This window comes from Physella acuta, unplaced genomic scaffold (assembly GCF_028476545.2).
Source record: "Physella acuta isolate Inbredline_101_S28 unplaced genomic scaffold, ASM2847654v3 ptg000913l, whole genome shotgun sequence".
Lineage (NCBI taxonomy): Eukaryota > Metazoa > Mollusca > Gastropoda > Physidae > Physella > Physella acuta.
In genome coordinates, this window is record NW_026732430.1 from 798,003 (window position 1) to 814,346 (window position 16,344).

The 16,344-nt window shown below is 44.0% G+C and overlaps 1 protein-coding gene across 1 annotated transcript in view; it reads right to left on the reverse strand.

Moving 5' to 3' along the window:
• LOC131953169 (cholinesterase 1) overlaps positions 1-16,344 on the reverse strand; it is a 57,531-nt gene that overhangs the window by 12,709 nt on the left and 28,478 nt on the right. Inside the window, exon 3 of the mRNA XM_059316225.1 lies at positions 5,966-6,109. Coding sequence (XP_059172208.1) covers positions 5,966-6,109 — 144 coding nt within the window. The remainder of the gene's footprint in view (positions 1-5,965; positions 6,110-16,344) is intronic.

Genomic DNA, 16,344 nt, shown 5'->3' on the forward strand with positions numbered 1-16,344 from the left:
CCTGAAACAAAGGCGGCGTCATTGGTCTCAGCCTGAAACAAAGGCGGCGTCATTGGTCTCAAGGAAACCTGAAACAAACGTGGCGTCATCGGTCTCAGCCTGAAACAAAGGCGGCGTCATTGGTCTCAAGGAAACCTGAAACAAAGGCGGCGTCATTGGTCTCAGCCTGAAACAAAGGCGGCGTCATTGGTCTCAGCATGAAGCAAAGCGTCGTTATTGGTCTCAAGGAAACTTGAAACAAAGTCGGTGCTTCGAACGTGAAGCACACATAAGACACATAAAACACAGATATCCACGATGATGTTTCAAACCTGAAATGCCCGAAACACATTTGTTGTGAAGTTTAACGAGAGTTTGATCTGGCAGACAGAAATATTTTTTACAGGCCAGCACGTGAAACAATCAACATGTCACACTGCATCATCACACGCTGAAGTCTGTCAAAATACTTTGTGTTTGTTTATTTTTCTAGACGTAAACATCACAGCTACTGTATTTTATGGGTGCTAAAATCAACTTGATTATTCTTTTACTATATAAATCAAAGGTTTGTGTGCTGAGGTCAACTATATTATTATATTGCTGTGTTTTGTGTGCTGAAGTCACGCTTAAGTCTGAGTCACCTGTCCATTTGATCATTACAGTAAACCATTGCTTTAGCTGCACATCCTTAAATAAAACTCAAAATAAATGCAATCCAATCCTTCGATAGCCATTTATTTGCGCCACTTGCTATTTTAAAAAAATGAATCTGCTGATAAAATTATTTTGACTAGCGATGATTCTACCTGGGAAATATTATCTAAATAAACAAACTCAATGCCGGGCGTTGATACATTTGCCGGGTTCATAAAAAAAGTCTATCCTGTCTGTCTAAACGGAGATTTTCCCGGCAGTCCGCACATGAATTCCCCGCCAGGAATTTTATAAGACGATCACGCTGCGCTGATGGACGGCGATGTGTTTCCTTGGCGGGCCAGACGCCATCTCAAGATAAGGCACCCGCCCTGCCGGCAGGGCACCCGGCTGGCCGGCAGGGCACCCGGCTTGCCGGCAGGGCTCGATGATCGCGTCAACTCTCAGACGGAAATCTACTTGTGACGTCACGTCCGAAGCGTCCATAATTTAGATCAAATATTATTTTTTAATTTTTTTGGGAGTAATCTCCTCCGCCATAATTGGCAGAAAAAGTAGATGGCGCCACTTTCAACAGTGGAGACGAAAACATACGACTACATGTCCTTGGGTTACGGTAGTATCAGTAAGCAGAGTTATTGCAAAGAGAGTGGCTAATTGATGGATTGTAGGAAAAAAAGTCACAGGAAAAAAAACACAGGAAAAAAAAAAACAGAAAAAAAGTCACAGGAAAAAAAGTCACAGGAAAAAAAGTCACAGGAAAAAAAGTCACAAATATATATTTGCATGATATTTGTTAATACTTTTATGTATTAAATATTTAGAGAGTGCAAATTAACTTAGGATTAATTAAATGTAATGTAATGTGTTTAGGCTGTATACGTATAGGAATTTTTATAATTCATCTAAAAATATTTATTATGAAGTATGTTGATTGTAATTATTTTAAACTTAAGATTAGTAGCATTTAATAGAATGCTCCAAAGTCCACGTTTTTCATTGTGTTTCTTTTTTTAAATACCTATATTAAATTACCGTGAAATGGTTCGTTCATCTGACTTGTTGCCCTCAACTCATGGCAACAATAGTTATGTTTAGTTCAACCACCTTTACTGCCCACATTTATCACGCTCATTACATAACAAAACTTAAGATCAAAACAGAAAGCCGACAAGGTTCAAAGGCTGTCGATGACGCATAACGTCAACAACACAAAATATGTTCGGACAATGCCTACTGAGGAGAGGCCGACCAGAGAATAGCCTACGGAAAATGTGCCTAAATGTCTTTTATAATTAACTTTTCTACCGCGTATTTAACTAAATACATAACAAATGTTGAGATTGATGTGTTAATTATCTTAGAGTATTTTTACTTACAATTGTTATAAATCATAATGCTTTTAACCTCCATAAATAATTTATGCTATCAAAAAATAAAACCCACAACAATGAGCATACAAAATTTTACAATTCTTAACAAATTAATAAAATATTTCTAAAAAGATTTTTGTGACTTTTTTTCCTAGCAAAATCTGTGACTTTTTTTCTGTGTTTTTTTTTCCTGTGACTTTTTTTCCGTTTACCAATTGATGGGGTAGGGTAGTGGTAAGGGTCTGACTCGCTAATTTATAACAGCAAATTGTAAGAAGTCTTGTAGACCACAGTTCCACAAACTCATGGAGATGTTTCAGCCAGCCCCGCCCTAAACTAACAATTAATTAAAATTTCATTTAATTAACTAATGTAATTAATTTTAATTTCATTAAATTAACTATTGTAATTAATTTTAGTTTCACTAAATAAGACATATATAGATAGATTGACATAATTTTAGCTTTGATTAATTAGAAAAAGTTAGTTTTTAAAATTTAATCCTAAGTTTAAAAAACATTAAAAATAAATAAATATTTGGACCAACCAACCAACAGTTGTTGACAAATACAATACTGTCGAGAAAATCCCGAGCTTATTTTTACGGTTTGTAAATTAAACTTGGTGCCTCAGTGGCCCGATGATTAAAACAATCGGCTTAACCGGCAACCTTAAGACGGATCAGCCGTCTCCCCACTAGTCGGCACGGCGACACGCTCTAAATCTGGCCACATTCAAACCGGCGAACACAATTTTTCTGCCCAGCGAGCGCAGATAAAGTTGAAAGACACCGGTACATGACGTATGGGTCAGTTGGCCAGCAACCCTTCTATAGCGGGTTGGCATTCGTGGTTGGCACACGTCAAGATAAATCCTGGAGTGATGTTCAATAAAACATGGGGAGGCGCGCGGGGGGGGGGGGGGGGAGATAATTTTAATCCGTCCAAAATTATCGTCGTCTGTTGGAGCTAGGTACTTTCTGATAGTTGGCTAGGTACTTTATGTCTGTCTGACTGAGCTAGGTACTTAATGTTTGTCTGACTGAGCTAGGTACTTTCTGATAGTTGGCTAGGTACTTAATGTCTGTCTGACTGAGCTAGGTACTTAATGTCTGTCTGACTGAGCTAGGTACTTTCTGATAGTTGGCTAGGTACTTAATGTCTGTCTGACTGAGCTAGGTATTTAATGTCTGTCTGACTGAGCTAGGTACTTTCTGATAGTTGGCTAGGTACTTAATGTCTGTCTGACTGAGCTAGGTATTTAATGTCTGTCTGACTGAGCTATTTACAAACGTAGGCTGGACACCAACCTGCTGTAACAAACGTCAACTCTAGCTCGGCACACGGGACTGTTAGCTCTAACATAGGTGGTGTAGCCAGCAGGGGTAGCAAAGACTTCTGGTGTAGCCTGCAGGGGTAGCTCTAACATAGGTGGTGTAGCCAGCAGGGGTAGCAAAGACTTCTGGTGTAGCCTGCAGGGGTAGCTCTAACATAGGTGGTGTAGCCTGCAGGGGTAGCAAAGACTTCAGGTCTAGAGTGACTGTTAGCTCAAACATAGGTGGTGTAGCCTGCAGGGGTAGCAAAGACTTCTGGTGTAGCCTGCAGGGGTAGCAAAGACTTCTGGTCTAGAGACCACGTGATCTACCATGTAGAGGGAACTAACAACAGGTGGGGGGGGGGTGCTCAGATCAGTTCCTCTAGTCAGGTCAGGCCAGACACATTTTTTCACCGTCGCTTTTCTTCAAGTCTAATGCTCGTTTTGTCAAAGGATCGTCAAATAAAACAAAACAGCTGATTACTTGAGGCTCTCAGGGGACTGGCCTAGTACTCAGTCCACGGTCGGCACGCCACTGTGGATGGTTGCTGGATGGTTGCTGGGATGTGTGATGATTGTTGGGATGTGTGATGATTGCCTGGATGTGTGATGATTGTTAATGATTGTTTAGGTATGAAAGTAAAAACCTGTGTTGTGCACTTTGTTTTGCTCCAAAAATAGATAACAGACAACAGTTTTAACGACCGAAATCCCAATTAGAAGTGCGAGCCATAATGTAAAAATCTGGCCACATCACGTGCCAATAAAACATCACGGAAAGCGCGCCAAATTTGTTTGGACATTCGATAAGTGCCGAGCGGCAGCAGACGGCGGAGTGTGATCACGCGACTTGCTCACGTTCAAGACATTCTGGGGGGAAACCCGATTTCTACCAAAATTTCTTCAGTTCAAGACATTCTGGGGGGAAACCCGATAACTACCAAAATTCTTCATCTGCTAAAAATCGCCCCCCCCCCCTCTCCCCTAATCCAGCATACCACGCCACTTACCGTAACCTTCCCTCTTAATTTCAGTAATTGAATTGAATCTGGAAAGTCCTCCAGCCGGTAGGTTTGTGAAATACAATCAAAAGTTAATTCACTGCCGCGGTGGCAGTAATCAAGGCACTCGACTGGGTGTAACACAAGAGATGGATGTATAGGTAGGCGTACAGTGGCGGGGGGTGTTAGTTTTGTTGCGGGGGGGGGGGGGGGTGTTGATGGGCTCGTTGATGGTTTGGTTAATGGTTTGGTTGATCGGTGGTTGATTGGGGGGGGGGGGGTGTCGAACTTTGTTGGAGGTCTGGATTAAGGTTTGGATGATGAGCGGTTGAAGTTATTCTCCTTGAAGCTGATGAGCTTCTGAGACGCCGATTGTAGCCACAGTTAGAACCGTTGAGCCCATGGTCTGACGGCATTGTCTAAGATAACGTCTGATCGAACATGTTCAGTAGATTGAGTTATTGTCTAAGATAACGTCTGATCGAACATGTTCAGTAGATTGAGTTATTGTCTAAGATAACGTCTGATCGAACGTGTTCAGTAGATTGAGTTATTGTCTAAGATAACGTCTGATCGAACATGTTCAGTAGATTGAGTTATTGTCTAAGATAACGTCTGATCGAACATGTTCAGTAGATTGAGTTATTGTCTAAGATAACGTCTGATCGAACGTGTTCAGTAGATTGAGTTATTGTCTAAGATAACGTCTGATCGAACGTGTTCAGTAGATTGAGTTATTGTCTAAGATAACGTCTGATCGAACATGTTCAGTAGATTGAGTTATTGTAAAAACACGTTTTATCGTGGGCTTCGGTTAATAAAAGTATAATGATCGAATGAAACAATCCCATTGGTCGATGTAACAGTCACGTGTTGTCTAAATAGTTCAAAGGTCAAGACATAATCAACACAGCCTTATGACGGCCATTTTTGTTGTTGTTATTGCAAACAATTGTCCTATAAGTCTAACCATCTATTGCTCTACGCTCATAGAATTATAAAAATATGAATGTTATTCTGCCGGGAGGAAGTTCGACCAGCAGACGAATTCATTCATCAACTCACCTAGCGGGCCCAGCCTGTAGTTGAACGTGACCACATTCATCAACTCACCTAGCGAGCCTAGCCTGTAGTTGAACGTGACCACATTCATCAACTCACCTAGCGGGCCTAGCCTGTAGTTGAACGTGACCACATTCATCAACTCACCTAGCGGGCCTAGCCTGTAGTTGAACGTGACCACATTCATCAACTCACCTAGCGGGCCTAGCCTGTAGTTGAACGTGACCACATTCATCAACTCACCTAGCGGGCCTAGCCTGTAGTTGAACGTGACCACATTCATCAACTCACCTAGCGGGCCCAGCCTGTAGTTGAACGTGACCACATTCATCAACTCACCTAGCGGGCCTAGCCTGTAGTTGAACGTGACCACATTCATCAACTCACCTAGCGGGCCCAGCCTGTAGTTGAACGTGACCACATTCATCAACTCACCTAGCGGGCCTAGCCTGTAGTTGAACGTGACCACATTCATCAACTCACCTAGCGGGCCTAGCCTGTAGTTGAACGTGACCACATTCATCAACTCACCTAGCGGGCCTAGCCTGTAGTTGAACGTGACCACATTCATCAACTCACCTAGCGGGCCCAGCCTGTAGTTGAACGTGACCACAACGATATCCCGTGCGGCAAGATGGCTGCCGTCTATCATGGCGCCCATCCCGTTTTGATAACTTCCGCCGTGGATGAAGACTAGAACGGCGTGACGCTTGCGGTCGTCTGCTGTGTGCCTCTGGTGGTGGCGGCTCATCTGTGGAACAAACATTTCAACTTGGTCATCGTTGTCGTAAGGGTTAGAACTTGCATCGATATATATATATATATATATATATATATATATATATATATATATATATATATATATATATATATATATATATATATATATATATATATATATATATATATATATATATATATATGTACTTTTTGGCATATATATATATATATATATATATATATATATATATATATATATATATATATATATATATATATATATATATATATATATATATATATATATATATATATATATATATATATATATATATATATATCACATGGGGGCAGTAGAAACTGGCATGTAATTGAACAGGAAATCGAGCCCATTTTTTTACTGCTACTAAATCAGAGAACAGATAACTCTCAGTTGGATTTGTCATAGCTAGAGTCTTGCTTCATGTTGTTTAGATAGGGCGTTTGGCGCCACCTATAAAGTCTATTTATAGCTCTCGCGCCATTTCACTGTTCGTACATGAAGCTTAATGCAAGCATGCCTCGACTGGGTACTCAACTAGCCACCGTAATTAATCGTAGTGATAATAAAATACTTAAAAAAAACTTTTAAAAAAACCACGTTTTTCTTGTGGACTAAAAAGTAGAAAATAACTATTTACATACATTTGATGACAAAAAACGTGGGTACGTTCACCATCAAATTTCCCGACCCATCTGCCCGACCCACGTTTTTTGTCATCAAATGTATGTAAATAGTTATTTTCTACTTTTTAGTCCACAAGAAAAACGTGGTTTTTTAAAAAGTTTTTTTTAAGTATTTTATTTTCTCCTTTTTAGTCTGTTGCTACACATGAAAAACGTGGTTTTTAAAAAAGTGTTTATAAATACACGGACTAAAAATCTTGAGCGACCAGGATTCGAACCTGGGTTGTCGCGGCCACAACGCGAAGCACTAACCACTATACGATCACGGCCAGCGCGCTCACATCGATTGGGGCCGAAGTAACTGTGTCAATAGGCCTCAAGTCTTGTCGGTATCTTTAGAAATCATGTCCTCAATTTTATGGTCCTTGTGGCGTAATTAAATTAAGCTAATTACGGTCACTAATTGCTAGTTTTTATGATTGCATCTGAAATTGTTAGGCGAAAGTAGCATGCATGCCAAATTTCAGGTCTCTAGAGCAATCAGAAGTGGGCTAATTTTCGATGTCAATTTTAACAACAAACATCCAAACAACCAAACAAACAAACAAACGCGAAGCTGAGTTAAGAAAAACGTTTTAAAAGAAAAGAACAGCTTTCCCTGTTTTAGTTCGTTTCAATATCCGATTTCACAACATTGACCAAAAAATGACCGATATCACAACCCAAATACACAAAGAGAGCTTTTGATGTAGAAAATGATAAATATACTATTTACAAACTTATCACCCATCACATACCCAAAGCTTACCATCACCCACCCCCCAAAAAGCTTACCTACACACCTCCAAACGAATCACCCATCACTTAACCTAAGCTTACTCGCAATCGCATATCTAAAAACCTATCTTTCAATCACAATCCACAGAACTTATCATCAAGCCTATTATTGATAAAAAAAAAATACCTTAATTTGATCAAAAAAAAAAAAAGAAAAACAACCCCGCACCTTTTTCTTTATTCTACTGCAGGATCATGTTTGGAAAAAATATCTCGCCAGTTGGGATTTAAAAGATGGATACAACGCACCAGCAAGTTGGTGTTATGTTGCACGGAGAGAAGATGTTGCGACTTAACAATTGGTGCAGGGTGGATCGCAGTGTTTCTTGCAGACTTTTATCTCGGGGGGGGGGGGGGGACTTATTGTTTTTTTTGGGGGAGATGGTGGGCTGAGCTCCCCAAAGAGATGCCTGGAAGAAACTCTGGTAGACTGTGAGGTTTATCAGTTGAGGGTAGAGTACACAGACCTGTGACACAGCTGTGTACCTGGGTACCGTCACGCGTGAGTGAACATGTATGGAGCCCCGAGCACAAGAAACGATCAGACCTGCACCCGACAGGACTCGAACCTCCCTCTCCTGAGGCCACCCGTGTTTACACTGGCCACTAGACCATCTGGAACCGCCCCCTCGGAGAGTGCGAGAGAATTTACTTTTCTGGCCGACCCATCACGTGCCCGCCAGGTCCACTCAACCGTGGAGCGCACGTGCTTTACTCACGCGCCCACCCCACAGCGACTGGTGGCGCCGTCACGGGTCACGTCGACCTCGCACCAACAGACCAACAGATTTGTTTGTACACTCTCCGCCCCGGGAGGTGGGAAAACTCATCCGGTGGGGTTCCGGTAGGGAGGGGAGTTCTGCAGAACGATTTAGCTGGGTGCGACCAACCCCCTCCCCGTAAAGTCTAGAACTTTCTACTGTTTATCGAGCTGCCCTGTAATACATCACCCGTGTCATGATGGTCAACATGTCAGCTGTAGAGAATGACAATGCAAAGTAAGTCGATAGCATGGAAACACCACTTTATCAATAGAGCAAGATGGACACCTTCAGAATACTTGACCAGGCTATTTACTTCTAATTTCATCCTCAACCAAACTATTTACTCCAGACTCTGATTGTCAAATTTAATCAATCCACGTCTCTAACTAGAGTACAAACTCACAAACACCATGTACAAACTCACAAACACCATGTACAAACTCACAAACACCATGTACAAACTCACAAACACCATGTACAAACTCACAAACACTATGTACAAACTCACAAACACCATGTACAAACTCACAAACACTATGTACAAACTCACAAACACTATGTACAAACTCACAAACACCATGTACAAACTCACAAACACCATGTACAAACTCACAAACACCATGTACCAACTCACAAACACCATGTACAAACTCACAAACACCATGTACAAACTCACAAACACCATCTCCCAAGATTAAACAAAATGACGGGCATCACGTGGCTTGAGGACATAACACGTTTATGGTGACGGCACACGTTTATAATTGAAAAGAAAATTAATTTTTTGTTCGATTCGGTCGATAAGATGCTGTTTTACTGCCAGACCACGGAGAGAAGGGGCGGGTCGGGGTGGGGGGGGGGGGGGGTGTTGGGGTAGGGTAGTAGTGGGGGGGGGGGAGTTGATTTTAGTCAACAATTATAAAGTAAAGTATATGACAGTGATCTACACCACCCAATTGAGTAAATGACAGTTAACCACATTATAGGTTCAGTGACCTACATATTGTGATGGGTGGGGGGGGGGGGGCGGGGACACGACGACAAGACATTAGTTCAGTGACCTACATATTGTGATGGGGGGCACAAGACATTAGTTCAGTGACCTACATATTGTGATGGATGGGGGGGGGGGTGCACAAGACATTAGTTCTGTGACCTACATAGTGTGATGGGTGGGGGGGGGGACAATACATTAGTTCAGTGACCTACATATTGTGATTGGGGGGGGGACGGACAAGACATTAGCTCAGTCACCTACATATTGTGATGGGTGGGCTACAAGACATTATTTAAGTGACCTACATATTGTGATGGGGGGGGGGGGACAAGACAGTTCAGTGACCTACACATTGTGATGGGGGGGGGGGGGGGACAAGACATTAGTTCAGTGACTCATATATTACGATGGGCTACAAAAGTTGCGCTCAATGTGTAGGGTCAAAGGTTACAGGCTTGGATTAAGAAGAAAAGCCATACAAAACGACGACGCTCCAGTATCAAATTCTCACATCGTTGTCAAGCTGGAAGTAAAATAATAACTTGCTATCTAGCTGGCATGTCTGTAGGTGGCTAGCTGATCTATGCTGCCGTATATTTCAGCATATACGCTGACAGCATATTTTTTACTAAGGCGCTGATGTTCGCTACTAGCATATTTGAACATTTTTATCACGTGCTTATGTACCCTTCTAGCATATTTCAACATTTTTATTGCGGCGCTGATGTACGCTACTAGCATATTTCAACATTTAAACTACCGTGTTGGTGTACGCTACTAGCATATTTCAACATTTTTATCACGTGCTTATGTACGCTACTAGCATATTTCAACATTTTTATTGCGGCGCTGATGTACGCTACTAGCATATTTCAACGTTTTAACTACTGCGCTGGTGTACGCTACTAGCATATTTCAACGTTTTTATTACCGCGTTGGTGTACGCTACTAGCATATTTCGACATTTTTATTGTGGCACTGATGTACGCTACTAGCATATTTCAACGTTTTAACTACTGCGCTGGTGTACGCTACTAGCATATTTCAACATATTAACTACCGCGCTGGTGTACGCTACTAGCATATTTCAACATTTTAACTACCGCGCTGATGTACGCTACTAGCATATTTCAACATTTTAACTACTGCGCTGGTGTACGCTACTAGCATATTTCAACATTTTAACTACTGCGCTGGTGTACGCTACTAGCATAACGCTGCTTCACTGTGGAAATATTCCCTCGTCCCGGCAGTCGACAGGGGCAGATAAGCAAGGATTAAAAGAAAGCGTTAGTTTGATAAATGGGCGACGTAGCCGTCTGCTTGACGTCTGCATCAAACTGCCGCCTCGTTTTCAAACTTTTATATGAGCTCATTTACACTCCCAGGTAATTAAGAACTGGTTTCCTGTCTGAAATAATTAATTTGTCGACCCGGCAAATCAGACATTTTTCTGGCTATTTAAAACAAACGTACTCTATTATGACATACAGGCCAACATTTTTAAACAGCCGTCTCCGCAAATATTTCGTGGCCCACCAAACCAAACTGTGGCCCACCAAACCAAACTGTGGACCACCAAACCAAACTGTAGCCCACCAAACCAAACTGTGGACCACCAAACCAAACTGTGGACCACCAAACCAAACTGTTGACCACCAAACCAAACTGTAGCCCACCAAACCAAACTGTGGACCACCAAACCAAACTGTGGCCCACCAAACCAAACTGTGGACCACCAAACCAAACTGTGGCCCACCAAACCAAACTGTGGACCACCAAACCAAACTGTGGACCACCAAACCAAACTGTGGACCACCAAACCAAACTGTGGCCCACCAAACCAAACTGTGGACCACCAAACCAAACTGTAGCCCACCAAACCAAACTGTGGACCACCAAACCAAACTGTTGACCACCAAACCAAACTGTAGCCCACCAAACCAAACTGTGGACCACCAAACCAAACTGTGGCCCACCAAACCAAACTGTGGACCACCAAACCAAACTGTGGCCCACCAAACCAAACTGTGGACCACCAAACCAAACTGTGGACCACCAAACCAAACTGTGGACCACCAAACCAAACTGTAGCCCACCAAACCAAACTGTGGACCACCAAACCAAACTGTGGCCCATCAAACCAAACTGTGGACCACCAAACCAAACTGTGGACCACCAAACCAAACTGTGGCCCACCTAAACAAACTGTGGCCCACCAAACTGTGGACCACCAAACTGTGGCCCACCTAAACAAACTGTGGACCACCAAACTGTGGACCACCAAACCAAACTGTGGACCACCAAACTGTGGACCACCAAACTGTGGCCCACCTAAACAAACTGTGGCCCACCAAACCAAACTGTGGCCCACCAAACCAAACTGTGGCCCACCAAACCAAACTGTGGCCCACCAAACCAAACTGTGGCCCACCGAACCAAACTGTGGCCCACCAAACCAAACTGTGGACCACCAAACCAAACTGTGGACCACCAAACTGTGGGCCACCAAACCAAACTGTAGCCCACCGAACCAAACTGTGGCCCACCAAACCAAACTGTGGCCCACCAAACCAAACTGTGGACCACCAAACTGTGGGCCACCAAACCAAACTGTAGCCCACCAAACTGTAGCCCACCGAACCAAACTTTGGACCACCAAACCAAATTGTGGACCACCAAACCAAACTGTGGACCACCAAACTGTGGCCCACCAAATAAATTGCATGGGACAAATGTACCAAGTAGGCCTGATAAAATGTCATAGTTACAAAATCATGTTTACACTTATACAGCCAACAAACACTGACAATCTGAAACAAACTGGAGTGGTTCTATCTGAGAAATGACATGTGATGACATCACCCATGTCATATAAAGTAAAGTCATCCTCCCGCCCCCCCCCCCCACCCCCCCTTGCACCTGGCCACTCTCCTGACTATCGGCCACTCTGGCAAACGGAAGAGCTCCGGGTGTAAACAATGATAATCTGCCCCTGACGATAAGCTTAGATCATACATAATCATTCCCTGACAGCGAGCGGGAGGGGCACTAGGCGTCGTGGCCGTAGTTTAACGGGGTTTCCCCATTATCAAATTATTTCCCCCTAACCAAGATCTACGACGATATCTAGCGAGCCAACTTCAGTAGTTTCTCTAATCAAGGAGACTACCCTTATCCGAGTAGAATCATCCCATTTATTTTCTGCTTTTTAAATCGCCCCACATTCTTGAAATATCCTAGATAATGGTAATTTCTTAGACTTTATTCTGTGGATGAAATGTCAGGCATTTATAAACATAAAATCTTTAGTTGGCCATTCATTAAAATGTTATGCTGCTGATACTTCAATACCTGTTCAAATTATCGAGCATAGGGTTAGGGTTAGCCTAGGACTAGAGGTGTAGCGACCCCTCCCGGCGCCCGGGGACAAACTTTCAATTTGCCCCCCCCCCCTCACCCACCCATACATTTTTTATGTTTATAATTCAAAACTGCAGCTAAAATGAGCTTTTTATTTTTTTCCAACCCATTTAGGCGAACCCTAGGGTCTACGCCCGGGGGACATATGTACCCACCCGCCCAGTGGCGTAGGCAGGGGGGATGCAAATCGAAAGTTTGTCCCCGCCCCACCCCTTCGCTACGCCTCTGCCTAGGACACAACGTGGGGCAAGAATGTGGCAAGGAGCTTGTTAATTTTCTGTATCAATAAACTTTTCAAGAAAAAAAAATTTACTTCTGGCTCTTTAACCTACCGTCCTACCGCCCTATCGTCACACTGAGTGCTATTTACTCTAAGGTAGATCTAGTAGAAATAAAGCACGCATACAAAAAATCTCCAGAATAAATAGTTTTTGGTGCACTAACTATATTCAACAAAAATAGATCTAAAAACTAATTAGTTATTCTAAAAGATGGTTATCTAATCACTGTTTAATCTATACCTTCATGTGTTATAAATTATAGCGATCTTTAAATTAATCAATTAATTACAGTTGTAATTCGCAGGAAAATGATACATTTAGCGTTGTTGTGTAAACGAAATTGCTGCATTTGAAATGAGTCAGACTTTAACGATGTAACCACTGATCCAATTACAGGAAAGACAGACAGACAGACAGACAGACAGACAGACAGACAGACAGACAGACAGACAGACAGACAGACAGACAGACAGACAGACAGACAGACAGACAGACAGACAGACAGACAGACAGACAGGCAGACAGGCAGACAGGCAGACAGGCAGGCAGACAGGTAGACAGACAGACAGGCAGGCAGGCAGGCAGGCAGACAGACAGACGGACGGACGGACGGACGGACGGACGGACGGACGGACGGACGGACGGACGGACGGACGGACGGACGGACGGACGGACGGACGGACGGACGGACGGACAGACAGACAGACAGACAGACAGACAGACAGACAGACAGACAGACAGACAGACAGACAGACAGACAGACAGGCAGGCAGACAGGCAGACAGGCAGGCAGACAGGTAGACAGACAGACAGGCAGGCAGGCAGGCAGACAGACGGACAGACGGACAGACGGACAGACAGACAGACGGACAGACAGACGGACAAACGGACAGACGGACAAACGGACAGACGGACAAACGGACAGACGCACTGACGGACGGACGGAAGGATATCTATTGTTATCTCGATGAAAGCTTTTACACAAAATTATCCAAAGAAAAGTTTGCAACTATTTTTAAAATTTACGGCGACCCTTTACACTGCTAAGAAAACAAAAAAAAAACCCACAACTGTGGCCAATACGTCTACGTAACCCAAATGTAACATGTTTAGATATAATTTTCTGCTGAAATCCGGAATGTGAAATACGTTAATGATCCCTTTTACTGCAAACATTGAGAGTATTTTAGTCCGCCTAAATGAGAGCCGTATGTAGACTGGTGACGCTAAAAATAGAAAGCTTGATATTTTCTCGAGCTAACAAATCTAATTAAAGTATCTCGATTTGAAAGCTTATCTATTTGTGTACCTTGAACACAATAGTAGAGTGTTTCGTATTTGGGCAGTGTGTTGGTGTGGACACAAGGACACGTACATGGGCAATTTGGGGTGTTAGGTTAGTACACTATGGCATCGTACATGGACAGAGTGGGGTGTTAGGTTAGTACACTATGGCATCGTACATGGACAGAGTGGGGTGTTAGGTTAGTACACTATGGCATCGTACATGGGCTATGTGGGGTGTTAGGTTAGTACACTATGACATCGTACATGGGCTATGTGGGGTGTTAGGTTAGTACACTATGGCATCGTACATGGGCTATGTGGGGTGTTAGGTTAGTACACTATGGCATCGTACATGGGCTATGTGGGGTGTTAGGTTAGTACACTATGGCATGGTACAAGTACACGTACATGGACAGTGCACTCTATCAACAACAAGAATACACCCCTACTCTATCAATACAAGAATACACCCCTACTCTATCAATACAAGAATACACACCTACTCTATCAATACAAGAATACATTCCTATTCAACTTAACCTAAGACAGGGCCGATGATTTTAATCTAGACAGCTTATGAGGTGGCGCTTCAACATGCCAGTTTGTGTTCGACTGAACCAATCATCGGTGGGCATGTCTGCCCCGAGGTACCTGGCCAGACTTGCTACTCGACACGGCGTGATCCGAACCCTTCCCGCTGTGTCACACCTCACCGGTTGCTAATCCCGACCACTTCATGCACGCTGGCTGGCAAGCAAATTATGACATTAGATGTCTGGGGCTGGGCATTTGGTGGCAACATTGACAGCATGGAGCCTGGGGTTACTGTCACACCATGACGTCCATGTCACACCAAGACGTACCTGTCAATCCAAGACGTCCTGTCACACATGCCACGCTAAGACGTCCCTGTCACACCAAGACGTCCCTGTCACACCTGTCACACCAAGACGTCCATGTCACACCAAGACGTCCCTGTCACACCAAGACGTCCCTGTCACACCTGTCACACCAAGACGTCCCTGTCACACCAAGACGTCCCTGTCCCACTAAGACGTCCCTGTCACACCAAGACGTCCCTGTGACACCAAGACGTCCCTGTCACACCAAGACGTCCCTGTGACACCAAGACGTCCCTGTCACACCAAGACGTCCCTGTCACACCTGTCACCCCAAGACATCCCTGTCACACCTGTCACACCAAGACGTCCCTGTCACACGTGTCACACCAAGACTTCCATGTCACACCAAGACGTCTCTGTCACACCAAGACGTCCCTGTCACACCTGTCACACCAAGACGTCCCTGTCACACCAAGACGTCCCTGTCACACGTGTCACACCAAGACTTCCATGTCACACCAAGACGTCTCTGTCACACCAAGACGTCCCTGTCACACCTGTCACACCAAGACGTCCCTGTCACACTAAGACGTCTCTGTCACACCAAGACATCCCTGTCACATCTGTCACACCAAGACGTCCCTGTCACACCAAGACGTCCCTGTCACACCAAGACGTCCCTGTCACACCAAGACGTCCCTGTGACACCAAGACGTCCCTGTCACCCCAAGACATCCCTGTCACACCTGTCACACCAAGACGTCCCTGTCACACGTGTCACACCAAGACTTCCATGTCACACCAAGACGTCTCTGTCACACCAAGACGTCCCTGTCACACCTGTCACACCAAGACGTCCCTGTCACACCTGTCACACCAAGTGTCCCTGTCACACCAAGACGTCCCTGTCACACCTGTCACACCAAGACGTCCCTGTCACACCTGTCACACCAAGACGTCCCTGTCACACCTGTCACACCAAGACGTCCCTGTCACACCTGTCACACCAAGACGTCCCTGTCACACCAAGACGTCCCTGTCACACCAAGACGTCCCTGTCACACCAAGACGTCCCTGTCACACCAAGACGTCCCTGTCACACCTGTCACACCAAGACGTCCCTGTCACACCTGTCACACCA